This window comes from Littorina saxatilis, linkage group LG7 (genome assembly GCF_037325665.1).
Source record: "Littorina saxatilis isolate snail1 linkage group LG7, US_GU_Lsax_2.0, whole genome shotgun sequence".
Classification (NCBI taxonomy): domain Eukaryota; kingdom Metazoa; phylum Mollusca; class Gastropoda; order Littorinimorpha; family Littorinidae; genus Littorina; species Littorina saxatilis.
This window is the reverse complement of record NC_090251.1, coordinates 7,958,674-7,973,617: the sequence shown is the minus strand read 5'-3', so window position 1 is coordinate 7,973,617 and position 14,944 is coordinate 7,958,674. Positions and strand designations below refer to the sequence as shown.

At 40.1% G+C, this 14,944-nt stretch overlaps 1 protein-coding gene across 1 annotated transcript in view; it reads left to right on the top strand.

Moving 5' to 3' along the window:
• Positions 1-14,944, top strand: part of LOC138972052 (uncharacterized) — a 542,426-nt gene that overhangs the window by 515,277 nt on the left and 12,205 nt on the right. The window contains exon 11 of the mRNA XM_070344892.1: positions 2,327-2,410. Within this exon, the coding sequence (XP_070200993.1) occupies positions 2,327-2,410 (84 nt within the window). The remainder of the gene's footprint in view (positions 1-2,326; positions 2,411-14,944) is intronic.

Here is a 14,944-nt window from a genome sequence, read left to right as displayed (position 1 = left end):
ACAGTCGAAATAGATGTGACTTTCACACGACCGAAGACTACTTACTAGCAGACTAGCAGACGACAAGATCTAAATATTTAGATCAGTGAGAGCAATCCGTTGAAGAACAGTTACTCCGCTTATTCGTCTTCAGTTAAGCTTATTTCCCCTGCCATAAGTTTCCTTGCAGATCTGCAGTCGCGTAGTGAAATGAACTAATTTCATCGGAAGATTCTTCTCAGTCAATGATCAAAGCACAGTAAGTTCTATGCTGACAAAAGTCACTTCAGGAAAACACGACCATTGACTTCATTTATGAGCCCAAAGGTAACAATATCGACAAGAATGTACGCATTTGACATTAAATGAAACATTCATAGACAGTTTCCAACTCACCAGATCTGCCCAAGAGCCATCATTTGTGAAAAACGATGATTTTAATCCGACAGGTATCGGAAACAATCTCTTGGTAACCTGCGTTTCTCCTTCCGAAGCGACGTGACGGCACCACATTTGTTTGTTTATGGCTGTTTATCGCGAAACAACACAGTTGAAATTTGTGTGTAAAATATCAGAAATGTGTGGCGTGTAATCTCCGAATCAGTTCGTTAATTATCTGCGTTTCGATGGTAATTAAGTTAGCGTTGAGTTACTTTGAATCGAAGGTGAAGGTAACCTGCGTTGCATGTGGGACGGCGTGAGCAAATTTGATTGCAATATTTTATACAGGATTGGAAGTAAATTTCAATGATTCTGGGTCAGTCTTGTAGATCTGTTATGCAGTGTTTTGGTAGTGTGTCTACTTTTCTACTATGAAGCTCATTTGGAGTGATACGCTGATCGAAGTGGGGTAGGCTACCCTATGTGGGACATCAGCCGTATGCAGATTACGCCTCAGAACACTCTCGCATTTCACAAAGACAACAATAATTTGCAACATTTCAAGAACTGCATCAGTTTTATTAGATTCTATTTCAACAAAAACAGCACAAACACGACTATTATCAACAACACAGAACGGTAGGTAAGTCTTCAAAGACGCACCAAGTGTGCGTTCCCGTTTTTGGACGCCATTTTTGCTAGCATTTTCACAGTAAATCTTAATATATAATTTCCATATCTATTGTGTGCCGATTTTCCTATCTCTCTGGCATGTAGGGGCCTACTGGTTGCTTTGTGACCAGTTTCTCCCCTAGACTGTATTGAAAAATGCGTCCGTGTGAGCTGACCCCCACTTGTGACCAGTAGCAAAGAACAACTCTTTTACATACTTTCTGGGATTTATGACATGTAAACATGATGAATGTATATTAAGTATTATTTTCTTATCCATAGTTAATATGCAAAGCGCGGATAGCATGAACTACTGTGGTTCGCGCTATATAAGCTGTCATTATTTTTAAAGTTATTGAGACATCACACTGCGCTAAGAGATTTAGAGAGAAAATCGAGAAAATTAATTATTGAACGAAGCGCAAAGCGCTGAGTTCAATAATCATTTTTGAGTCAAAGTTTCACACCGTATCTTCAACGAATTGCCAATACCTGTCACAATACAGGCCAACTGGTGAAAGAGGACTTTTTACAAGTAAAGTCGGTCAGTCAGTCGTTGGTTTAGAAAAGTTGGGAATCCACCTTGGAATCCATTTAGACACTGGTGTGTCAGGGGTACGGCGATTTAATCGCGTCGACCTGTCGGGGGCTGAATGTTTGCTGGAACTGCAGGTGTTGAGCGTATTGACCAACTTCCCTTTGGTTGCAAGAGAACGCGAACCATTTTCACCCCAGTGTTTATGGTGTTCTATTTTCTTTCTTTTTCTTTCACTGAGCACACAAAACTTAAGGATTATCCCCCAAAACGTACAGTTCCTTTCTCCCACACGTTGGAGTAAAGTGAGTCATACCGCACAAAAACACACGACATTGTTGAGGGTAGAGACGGTCAAGGACCTGTGATCTCGTACCCAAATATTGCTCAAATCCAATGAACCCATGTTCGCTGCTGCCAAAACACTCCTGTCAAACATTTGGGCTAACTTTTGAAAAAAATCCGTATCCTTCAATATCCTTAACTTTCTTTAGCCCAGTGTAGCAGACAATACTGTCTGTCCTGGGATTGAAGATACCCCGTGGGAATTAAAGCCTCAAGTGACAGTGTCAGATAAGGAGGGCTTGGATTTTCATTTGTAAACGTGAATTTAAGCAGCTTTAAAATAGCTTGCCGCAGGCAGATCTAATTAATATATACCAACCCATAAAATATTAGCGTCCATTATCAGTGTTTTTTAATCATCATCATCCTGGTTGTATTTGAACAGACCAAAATGACCACCATTTCTGTTTTCAGAGATTCCAGTCGGAGGCAACTGTGCAAGAAGTAAATTGAAGACATTATGCGATAACCAAACAACCTGTGATGGCGGTACATGCAGTAAGTATATCTGGGGCGCAATATATAAAGTGAACGATTTGGTTCATGGTGCGAAGACAGCTTTCTACAGTGCCAGGATCACTGCAAATGTTTCTTGCAAACAATTGTTTCAAAATGTTAACACTCTTTTAGGCAAGTCGCAAAATGTTTAAAGTTCCAACTGTTTTCAAAGCTGACCAACTTGCTGATGCTTTTTCGGATTTCTTTCGTGAGAAGGTTGAAAAAATTCGCAACAGCTTCAACATTTCTGTTGATCAAAGTCAGTCAGCCCAGCATGAGGCACAATATTTTGGTCCGTATCTTTTTAGTTTCAGTCCAGTGTCAGAGGAGTTTGTCCGAAAGCTGGTTTCAGCCACCAAACCCAAAACATATGAACTCGACCCCATGCCTACCAAACTAATGTATGACAACATAGATGTCCTTCTCCCCATCATTACCAATCTGATAAATGAGTCACTTTCCTCGGGTTCAGTTCCACCAGCTTGGAAAACAGATGTTGTAAAACCCCTTTTGAAGAAGCCGTCCTTCGATCAAAATGACCTCAAAAATTATAGACCCGTTTGAAATTTGCCATTCTGGTCCAAAATCCTGGAAAGAGTTGTCCTACATCAGCTCAATGCACACCTTGAAGCAAACAGCCTTTTAGACGTACACCAGTCCGCCTATCGTGCGAACCACTCAACTGAAACAGCTTTGTTGCGCATTGTAAATGACCTACTTACGGCTCTTGATCACAACAAAGTCTCCGCTCTACTTCTGTTAGATATATCTGCTGCGTTTGATACGATTGACCACAAGCTTCTACTCTCTTGTCTGGAACAATCTTTTGGCATCAATAGCACAGCGCTGTCCTGGTTCTGTTCCTATCTGTCAGACTGAAGTCAGTTTGTTCTTGTGGCAGACCATCGTTCTATGGAGTACCACAGGGCTCAGTCTTAGGTCCGGTACTGTTTGTCTTGTACACAACACCGCTATCCACCATCATCAACCAACATGCAGTTAGTCATGAAATGTTCGCAGACGATACACAGCTTCATCAAGCATCTCCTCCTGAAAAAATCAATGACCTTGTTTCTTCCCTACAAGACTGCATTTCTGATGTAAAAGACTGGATGAATGAACACAAACTTAAACTTAACGAAAAAAAAACTGAAGCAGTTATGTTTGCCTCTTCAACCTCTTCTTCTCGTCACAATCTTCCATCTGCTATTCGGTTAGGCTCAGCATCTGTCACATTCTCATGTAAGGCCATAGATCTTGGGTTCTACCTTGACTCTGACCTCTCTATGAGACATCATGTCACAAAAACATGTCAGGCAGCCTACCTTGAAATTAGGCGCATCAGCTCCATCCGCCACTTTCTCGCTGAAGAAGCCACAAAAACCCTTGTCACTTTCTGCATATTGTCTCGTTTAGACTGTTGTAATGCCCTGTTGATTGGATGTCCTTCGTTAGTTATCTAACCTCTCCAAACTGTTCAAAATGCTGCAGCCCGCATCATCTTTAGGTCAAAGAAAACACAGCATGTCACTCCCCTGCTATACACACTCCACTGGCTGTCGGTGGAACAGCGTATCAAGTACAAAGTCGCTTGTCTGTGTTTCAAGGTCTTCTCAGGAAGTGCCCCTCAGGACCTTTCTGAACTCCTGTATATACACACCCCATCACGCACACTCAGATCATCCGCTGACACCAGGCTACTGAAAGTTGAGCGCTTAATCAGGAAGCAGCACGGAGCAAGAAGCTTCTGTTGTGCTGCACCACCACTCTGGAACTATCTTCCCTTCTCTGTCAGACACTGCACCTCTCTCAGCTCTTTTAAACAACAGTTGAAAACGTAAAAAACAAAACAAAACAAAAACCAGTTGAAAACGTTCTTTGTCACAGAATAGTACACCAACCTGGCTTAATGTCTTCTTCATTCCATTTCTGCACATACTCCTCTCCCATAAAGTTGTTATGATTGTTGAGAGTGTTAGCTGTGTATGTTTGTTATATATAGTGTGTATTGCATAAATGATTATTGTGTGAACAGAACATGTGGTGATTTGTGTCTGTATGATTAATTTGTTTTATGTAGGTTGTACTTTTAATTGTTCTATTCTGTATATATATATATATATATATCCCATGACCTCCCTTCTTTGTCTCTGTTACTTCAGTATGGGTATATATGTTGTATTTTTATAGCTCAATAAATACATCATGGACTCAACAAAATATATGATAGTGCAGATTCCGATTTGGGCGAAGAACTACTTTGCTCCCGACCTTTGACCTCGCGCCGAACAATGTGACACATTTGTATGAAGTTCTAAAATCGTATTGCACGGCTCAGAAAACCATATCAGTTGCACGCAAAAATGAATCTCAGAACTGATCTGATGTATGAGATGCAATAAGCAAAAGTTTCTTTCATTATGAAAGCAATGCAGGTCGAAAAAAACGAACATTCAACTTACAAGATAACCAGATGCTAGCGAACCAAAACAAAAACACGAGTACCCTCCCCTTGCATCGTTAGCAGACGACTTTTGAGAATCTGTCGTTAGTGTGTTTTGGTGTGCGCCTTCAGCTATCAAACATCGGCTGTTTCACGTGTTTTGCGAGCAAGTCTACTCTTTTGCCTGGCTCTGCAGTAAGTCCACATATTTTTCCGTAATCCAGTCATATTCCTTCAAAATGCAATCAATCGGCGGTGACAGACGTGTCGGTCGCGTTTTCCTCACTGTGTGACCCATACCAGTTTAAGTTCATCCATGCAAACACACTCGCAAAACAGTTTATCACGTAGATACATTTCAAATAGGGAGCAAATGGTTAAATCTAAACCTACATATTTGTTCCCTAAAATTTGCTTCTCTGTCAATAAGCCTAATTACACACGTTCGAGAAAAACAACGTGGAATCATATCTGAATCGAGTAAGCCAAATGGGTCCCAAACCCGTTTCGCCCGTTCTGCCGACCTGAAACGCAAAACAAAAGAATTGTGCGCTTCAACTAAATTAATTTCTATTCGACTTCATTACTTTCTTGCAACTTATGAACCTTTACTTAAAGCTTTTAAATGGTCTGAAAGTAGTGTTACCGCGTACTTATCGATGCACTCATTCGTTTTATTTTTTCAGCGACGGTCACTTAGTTTAAGGTTGCAAAAGGGCTAAGTCTCGCTGGCAACAGTTTTACCCTGCACAGATCGCAACAGTGCCGCTAGTAGTCTACACTTTGTGTTTGATGGTAGAATGGGATATACAGATTACAACACTTGTGGTTTTTTATATGGCTTGTATTTCAGTCAAGACCCAGCGGGAATATCAATCGAGAGCCACTCGCCAGAGGCTCGTGTCTCCCGATGATATTCATCCGCTGGGTCTTGACTGAAATACAAGCCATATAAAAACCCACTCGTGTTGTAACCTATACATATGTTGTTTTGTAAAGGGCCCAGAGCCATAGGTTAGGCACTTAAAAATATCCAGTTATTATTATTAGTATTATCATATAAGTGGAAGAAGGACGGGGGCAGACTTTCAGGAGAACAAGTGACTAAATGATATTAGCACTATGACAGCGAACTAGTGCAGAACTTGGTAAAACAGAAACTGGCGCGGATCGAGGTAAAACAGAAACTGGTGCAGAGCGAGGTAAAACAGAAACTGGTGCGGAGCGAGGTAAAACACAAACTGGTGCAGAGCGAGGTAAAACACAAACTGGTGCAGAGCGAGGTAAAACAGAAACTGGTGCGGATCGAGGTAAAACAGAAACTGGTGCGGATCAAGGTAAAACAGAAACTGATGCGGATCGAGGTAAAACAGAGACGGTTGCACAGCTAGGTAAAACAGAAACTGGTGCGGATCAAGGTAAAACAGAAACTGATGCGGAGCGAGGTAAAACAGAAACTGATGCGGAGCGAGGTAAAACAGAAACTGATGCGGATCGAGGTAAAACAGAGACGGTTGCACAGCTAGGTAAAGCAGATACTGGTGCGGATCAAGGTAAAACAGAAACTGATGCGGATCGAGGTAAAACAAACTGATGCGGATCGAGGTAAAACAGAAACTGGTGCGGATCAAGGTAAAACAGAAACTGATGCGGATCGAGGTAAAACAGAGACGGTTGCACAGCTAGGTAAAACAGAAACTGGTGCGGATCAAGGTAAAACAGAAACTGATGCGGATCGAGGTAAAACAGAAACTGATGCGGAGCGAGGTAAAACAGAAACTGATGCGGAGCGAGGTAAAACAGAGACGGTTGCACAGCTAGGTAAAACAGAAACTGATGCGGAGCGAGGTAAAACAGAAACTGCGGTGCGGAGCTAAACAAAACAGAAACTGGTTTGATAGCAAGATAAAACCGAAACTGGTGCAGAACTAGGTAACACAGAAACTGGTGAAGAGCTAGCTCGGTAAAACATTTTGGTGCGACGCCAGTTAAAACAGAAACTGGTGCGGCGCTAGCTTAAGCAGACATTGGTTGCAAGTGATGTAAGTCTGAATCTTCCAAAAACACAGCAAATCAGCAGCAGTCTGAGTGTGTACTATATATATAGTTTGCTATGGTGCACCTTCACTCTCTCTACCGGCTGGCACCGATGACGGCAGTGATGAAATATACAGGATATGAGTTTGGCAAACTCCCCATGCTAGAGAATTTAAAAGAGTGACAATATTATATCTTGGTTTAAGCGTGTTTATTCAAATTCTCATACACACGTTTCAAACAATAACAACATTGAGAACGTTAACAAGCAGATTGCTTATGGACACGTTCTTGAACTTATAATCAATACACATTCAGATAGCAAAACATGGCGAACAAGTGATAGCTTCAACACTTATCTTGATAATCTTTAATTATATTTTATACAAATAGGGTAAAGAGAGAGAGAGAGAGAGAGAGAGAGAGAGAGAGAGAGAGAGAGAGAGAGAGAGAGAGAGAGAGAGAGAGGGGGAGAGGGAGAGAGAGAGAGAGGGAGGGAGAGAATGCCTGGCTACATCAATTGCACAGTTAATATAATATCAGCCGAAGCGATTAGTTAACATAACATAGTCTTGTACAACAGAGAATATTTTCGTGTTCAAAGATATAGTTAAATCAGTATTTCCAAACAAGAGTGTTTTGCAGTCCAGAACGTGTGTTGGCAGACTATTGAATAAAATGGTTCTATGTTCTTTAAATTTTGGACAGTGTAATAAGAAATGTTCAGAATCTTCCGGGCATGCTCCACACGTAGGCCTACATTCTAAATTATCAGAGAGGTGTCGGTTAACTATCTTGATGGTCTGACCAACTTGCCAAGCCTTCAAATTATATTAATGAGTGATCGAATGTCGCAGTAAGGAATATTCAAAGGCTACGTTTAAAAAGCATGCATTAAAGTGAGACAAAGTATAATAGACTTAAACAGAAGTGAGCAGGAACGTCGGTGGATCTTGAAAATAAAAATCATGTTTGTGTTTAGGATGAAGTCATAGCCCGGCTTTCTAAATACCTGTGTGTGCATGCATAACATTACTTGACACCTGATTATTATGCATATGCCCAGACGAGATCAAGTATTTCCCATGCAAGTCTCATAGACCCTTACAACACGCTTTGGTGTACTATATCATTATTATCTCAGCACATTAGTATTGCTGGACCGAATGTTTTGCTACCCTAGTACCTTTCTCGGTGTAGCAGCCTATTTTGACACAGCCCAGTTTGACTGGGAGGTCATTCTGGGCTAGCCTATTTTGACCGGGAGGTCATTCTGGGCTAGTCAGTGTTGACCCCCCCTAGCCAATTTTGATATCCCTTCAAACTTTAAGAATGAGTACATTAAGACCTTTAGAAACCATATTTATGCATATATGTATACAACTACGTATATCTAAGGTTTGGGAGGATGTATGACCTCCCGGTCAAAATCAGCTAGCCCAGAATGACCCCCTGGTCAAAACTGATTAGGCCAGTCAGTTTTGACTCCCCCTTCAAACTTCAAGAATGAGTACTTTAAGACATTTTAAAACGAATTAAGTGTAAATGGGGACCATATTTGCAAAAACCAAACAAAAACAAAAACAAATCGAAAAAAACCAAACTTTGTTTTAAAAAAAAAAAGTTTCGACTGCTTCTCTTCAAACTTCAAGAATAAGTACACCAGGACTTCAGATGACAAAATGTATGCAAATATGTATGCATCTATGTATCTCAACAGGTTTGGGGGGATGTGTCATTCTGGGCTCGCCCAGAATGACCTCCCGGTCAAAATCAGCTAGCCCAGAATGACCCCCCCCGGCCAAAACTGACTAGGCCAGTCAGTTTTGACCCCACCTTCACACTTCAAGAATGAGTACTTTAAGACCTTTTAAAAAGAATTAAATGTAAATGTGGACAATATTTGATGGAAAATGATATTGACAAAAAAAATCGAAAAAAAACTTTAACTTTATTTTCTAAAAAAAAATCCCAAAAAAAATCGATGCTTCCCTTCAAACTTCAAGAATAAATACACTAGTAGTGAGCATGTTGAGCAACACACACCCCCATTAGAATGCAAATCGAGTTCGAAGCATGCCTTTTTTTACACACCTGTGTGAAAAAGCATGTAGGTTAATATTTTTGAAGTGACGAGCCTGTTTGGCGCGGTAGCGGTTGCGCTGTGCTTCATAGCACGCTTTACTGTACCTCTCTTCGTTCTAACTTTCTGAGCGTGTTTTTAATCCAAACATAGCATATCTATATGTTTCTGGAGTCAGGAATCGACAGGGAATAAGATGAAATAGTTTTTAAAACGATTTCGGAAATGTAATTTTAATCATAATTTTTATATTTTTAATTTTCAGAGCTTGTTTTTAATCCGAATATAACATATTTATATGTTTTTTGAATCAGAACATGATCACAAATAAAATAAAAGTAATTTTGCATCGTTTTATAAAAAAAATAAAAATTGTATTACTATTTCGAGATTTTTAATGAACAAAATCGCTGATTAATTTGTAAGCCTTTATGCTGAAATGCAATACCGAAGTCCGGCCTTCGTCGGAGATTGCTTGGCCAACATTTCAATCAATTTGATTGAAAATTGAGGGTGTGACAGTGCTGCCTCAACTTTTACAAAAAGCTGGATATGACGTCATAAAAGACATTTATCGAAAAAAAGAAACAAAAGTCTGGGGATATCATACCCAGGAACTCTTATGTAAAATTTCATAAAGATCGGTCCAGTAGTTTACTCTGAATCGCTCTACACACACACACACACACACACACACACACACACGCACGCACACACACACACACACACAGACACAGACACACACAGACACACACACACACACACACACACACACACACACACACACACACACACACACACACACCATAACCCTTGTCTCGATTCCCCCTCTATGTTAAAACATTTTGTCAAACTTTGACTAAATGTAAAAAATAAAACAAGTCGCGTATGGCGAAAATACAACATTTAGTCAAGCTGTCGAACTCACAGAATGAAACTGAACGCAATGCAATTTTTCAGCAAGACCGTATACTCGTGGCAACGTCAGCCCACCGCTCATGGCAAAGGCAGTGAAATTGACAAGAAGAGCGGGGTCGTAGTTGCGCTGAGAAGGATAGCACGCTTTTATCTGTACCCCTCTTCGTTTTAACTTTCTGAGCGTGTTTTTAATCCAAACATATCATATCTATATGTTTTTGGAATCAAGATTCGACAAGGAATAAGATAAAAGTGTTTTTTAATTGATTTCGAAAATTTAATTTTGATCATAATTTTTATATTTTTAATTTTCAGAGCTTGTTTTTAATCCAAATATAACATATTTATATGTTTTTTGAATCAGAAAATGATGAAAAATAAGATGAACGTAAATTTGGATCGTTTTATACAAAAACTGTATTTTTTTTACAATTTTCAGATTTTTAATGACCAAAGTCATTAATCAATTTTTAAGCCACCCAGCTAAAATGCAACACCGAAGTCTGGCCTTTGTCGAAGATTGCTTGGCCAAGATTTCAATCAATTTGATTGAAACATGAGGGTGTGACAGTGTCGCCTCAACTTTTACAAAAAGCCGGATATGACGTTATCAAAGGTATTTATCTAAAAAAAGAAAAAACAATTCTGGGGATATCATTCCCAGAAACTCTCATGTAAAATTTCATAAAAATCGGTCTAGTAGTTTGGTCTGAATCGCTCTACACACACACACACACGCACAGACACACACACACACATACACCACGACCCTCGTCTCGACTTGACTATCGCGGGAGAATGGCTTCACTCTCTCTGCCGAGAAAACTGTATTCGTTGTCTTTACAAACCGAAAACTGGAAGATCGAGAAAAGATACAGTTCTCACTAGATAAATCTGTTGTCTCACCCAGTCAGCAGGTGAAATATCTGGGCGTACTTTTCACCTCAAATGGACTATGGACTGCTCACTTAAAGTATCTTTTAAGCAAAGCAAATAAGACCATCAACCTTCTTAAAATACTGGCTGCCCAACCATGGGCAAAGTGCCCAGTTATTCTAACAAACATCACCAGAGCTCTTATAAGATCAAGACTATCATATGGACAGGAGGCCTACTTCTCGTCGGCTCGAAAATGGCTTGATAAGCTACAGTCAGCGGAATGTCGTGCCCTTCGGCTTGCCCTCGGACACCCAAGGCATTCAAAGCAGGCCATTGTATACCACCAAGCAGGATTCCTCCCTCTTGACATGTGGCGGCGTAAGTGCTGCGCAGATTACAATGTTCGAGCCAACACAGTGCAAAACTCAACAAAAGAGGAGCTACAACCGCATTACAATCATGTCCAACACAAAAAGGCCCACTTTGGCACTACTTTCTCCTCACTGGCTCAATTCAATGCTTCACTCTTTAGTGAAATCAGTGTCGACCCAAATGATGTGGCCCAAAACCCCATATCTCGTGATCCCTCATGGACAATAAAAGAAATGAATTTTGACACAGAATATTGCACAGCTACAAAGGATGATCAGTTATTACTCAGGATACAAGCCCTTGAGCACATTGATACTGTATACAAAGGCCATGTTCATGTTTACACAGACGGGTCAGTGTTGGATGACAAGAAGGCTGGCGCAGCTTTTGTAATCCCCAGCGATGACATGACTGGGAAATTTAAACTGTGCAACAGAAACTCGATCTTCTCAGCTGAGCTCCTTGCCATCTGCATGTCGCTTTTTCATCTCAATCTCAAGAACACTCCTCCTCAAAAGATAGCTATATTCTCTGACTCCAAAGCAGCCATTGAAGCATTAAGATCTAACAAAAGATCAAAAAGACATGATCTTGTCATTGCCATAAAGGAGCTGGCAAATAAAATTATAAAACAAGTCGCGTAAGGCGAAAATACAATATTTAGTCAAGTAGCTGTCGAACTCACAGAATGAAACGCAATGCCATTGTTCAGCAAGACCGTATACTCGTAGCATCGTCAGTCCACCGCTCATGGCAAAGGCAGTGAAATTGACAAGAAGAGCGGGGTAGTAGTTGCGCTAAGAAGGATAGCACGCTTTTCTGTACCTCTCTTTGTTTTAACTTTCTGAGCGTGTTTTTAATCCAAACATATCATATCTATATGTTTTTGGAATCAGGAACCGACAAGGAATAAGTGTTTTTAAATTGATTTGGACAATTTAATTTTGATAATAGTTTTTATATATTTAATTTTCAGAGCTTGTTTTTAATCCAAATATAACATATTTATATGTTTTTGGAATCAGCAAATAATGGAGAATAAGATAAACGTAAATTTGGATCGTTGTATAAATTTTCATTTTTTTTTACAATTTTCAGATTTTTAATGACCAAAGTCATTAATTAATTTTTAAGCCACCAAGCTGAAATGCAATACCAAAGTCCAGGCTTCGTCGAAGATTACTTGACCAAAATTTCAACCAATTTGGTTGAAAAATGAGGGCGTGACAGTGCCGCCTCAACTTTCACGAAAAGCCGGATATGACGTCATCAAAGACATTTATCAAAAAAATGAAAAAACCGTTCGGGGATTTCATACCCAGGAACTCTCATGTCAAATTTCATAAATATCGGTCCAGTAGTTTAGTCTGAATCGCTCTACACACACACACAGACACACACACACACACACGCACACACGCACATACACCACGACCCTCGTTTCGATTCCCCCTCGATGTTAAAATATTTAGTCAAAACTTGACTAAATATAACAAGTCGCGTAAGGCGAAAATACAATATTTAGTCAAGTAGCTGTCGAACTCACAGAATGAAACTGAACGCAATGCAACGCAGCAAGACCGTATACTCGTAGTCCACCGCTCACGGCATAGGCAGTGAAATTGACAAGAAGAGCGGGGTAGTAGTTGCGCTAAGAAGGATAGCACGCTTTTCTGTACCTCTCTTTGTTTTAACTTTCTGAGCGTGTTTTTAATCCAAACATATCATATCTATATGTTTTTTGAATCAGGAACCGACAAGGAATAAGATGAAAGTGTTTTTAAATTGATTTGGACAATTTAATTTTGATAATAATTTTTATATATTTAATTTTCAGAGCTTGTTTTTAATCCGAATATAACATATTTATATGTTTTTGGAATCAGCAAATGATGGAGAATAAGATAAACGTAAATTTGGATCGTTTTATAAATTTTCATTTTTTTTTACAATTTTCAGATTTTTGAGTCACTTGAGAAAAAGTGACTCTATGTAATCGGTCAGTGTTAGTCTGTCCGGCCGGCCGTCCGGCCGGCCGTCCGTAGACACCACCTTAACGTTGGACTTTTCTCGGAAACTATCAAAGCGATCGGGCTCATATTTTGTTTAGTCGTGACCTCCAATGACCTCTACACTTTAACGATGGTTTCGTTGACCTTTGACCTTTTTCAAGGTCACAGGTCAGCGTCAAAGGAAAAATTAGACATTTTATATCTTTGACAAAGTTCATCGGATGTGATTGAAACTTTGTAGGATTATTCTTTACATCAAAGTATTTACATCTGTAGCCTTTTACGAACGTTATCAGAAAAACAAGGGAGATAACTAGCCTTTTCTGTTCGGCAACACACAACTTAACGTTGGGCTTTTCTCCAATGACCTCTACACTTTAACGATGGTTTCGTTGACCTTTGACCTTTTTCAAGGTCACAGGTCAGCGTCAAAGGAAAAATTAGACATTTTATATCTTTGACAAAGTTCATCGGATGTGATTGAAACTTTGTAGGATTATTCTTTACATCAAAGTATTTACATCTGTAGCCTTTTACGAACGTTATCAGAAAAACAAGGGAGATAACTAGCCTTTTCTGTTCGGCAACACACAACTTAACGTTGGGCTTTTCTCGGAAACTATAAAAGTGACCGGGCTCAAATTTTATGTGAACGTGACTCATTGTGTTGTGAATAGCAATTTCTTCCTGTCCATCTGATGCCTCATATAATATTCAGAACTGCGAAAGTGACTCGATCGAGCGTTTGCTCTTCTTGTTAATGACCAAAGTCATTAATTAATTTTTAAGCCACCAAGCTGAAATGCAATACCGAAGTCCGGGCTTTGTCGAAGATTACTTGACCAAAATTTCAACCAATTTGGTTGAAAAATGAGGGCGTGACAGTGCCGCCTCAACTTTCACGAAAAGCCGGATATGACGTCATCAAAGACATTTATCAAAAAAATGAAAAAACCGTTCGGGGATTTCATACCCAGGAACTCTCATGTCAAATTTCATAAAGATCGGTCCAGTAGTTTAGTCTGAATCGCTCTACACACACACAGACACACACACACACACACGCACACACGCACACACGCACACACACACGCACATACACCACGACCCTCGTTTCGATTCCCCCTCGATGTTAAAATATTTAGTCAAAACTTGACTAAATATAAAAAGGAAGCGAGATTAACCTGGTCTGGTGTCCAGCACACGTGAACGTGCCTGGCAACGAGAAAGCGGACAAAGCCGCTAAAGAAGCTGCCCAAGGCATAGGCGCCTCCGAGGTAGACCTGCCATTGTCTGCTTCTGAGATCAGTAGCCTTACAGACTCTCTTCTCTGGAGAGAATGGAGGAACAAATATATGCACAAGGCTATAAGCTCTGGCTGGCTCATTCGGGAAGCCCCATCAAAACAAATGAACACCTATAATGCATGCCCACGTGTAATAAAAAGGATTAACCGCCTAAGGGCAGAAGCTGGGAATTACCAATTTCTAGAGCTTAAATGCACCTGTCAATCCGACCTCACCATTGCTCATTTGACTTTGGAGTGTGATTTGAACTCATGCCACTTTCAACCCCTGACTCAGTTTATGAACTCAAATAGAAATATTCTGCCAAATACCTCAAAGGAAAAATTAAGTTATCTTTTAAGTTTTAATAAAGACCTTGGGTGGCAAGGTCCCAAACTTATCGCTGGACTTATGCACACGCACCCACTTGGTCCCTGGATATGAAGAGACGTTGCTGCGGCTGACGCCATTGCTTCTCATACAGCTACTATATATTTTTATCAG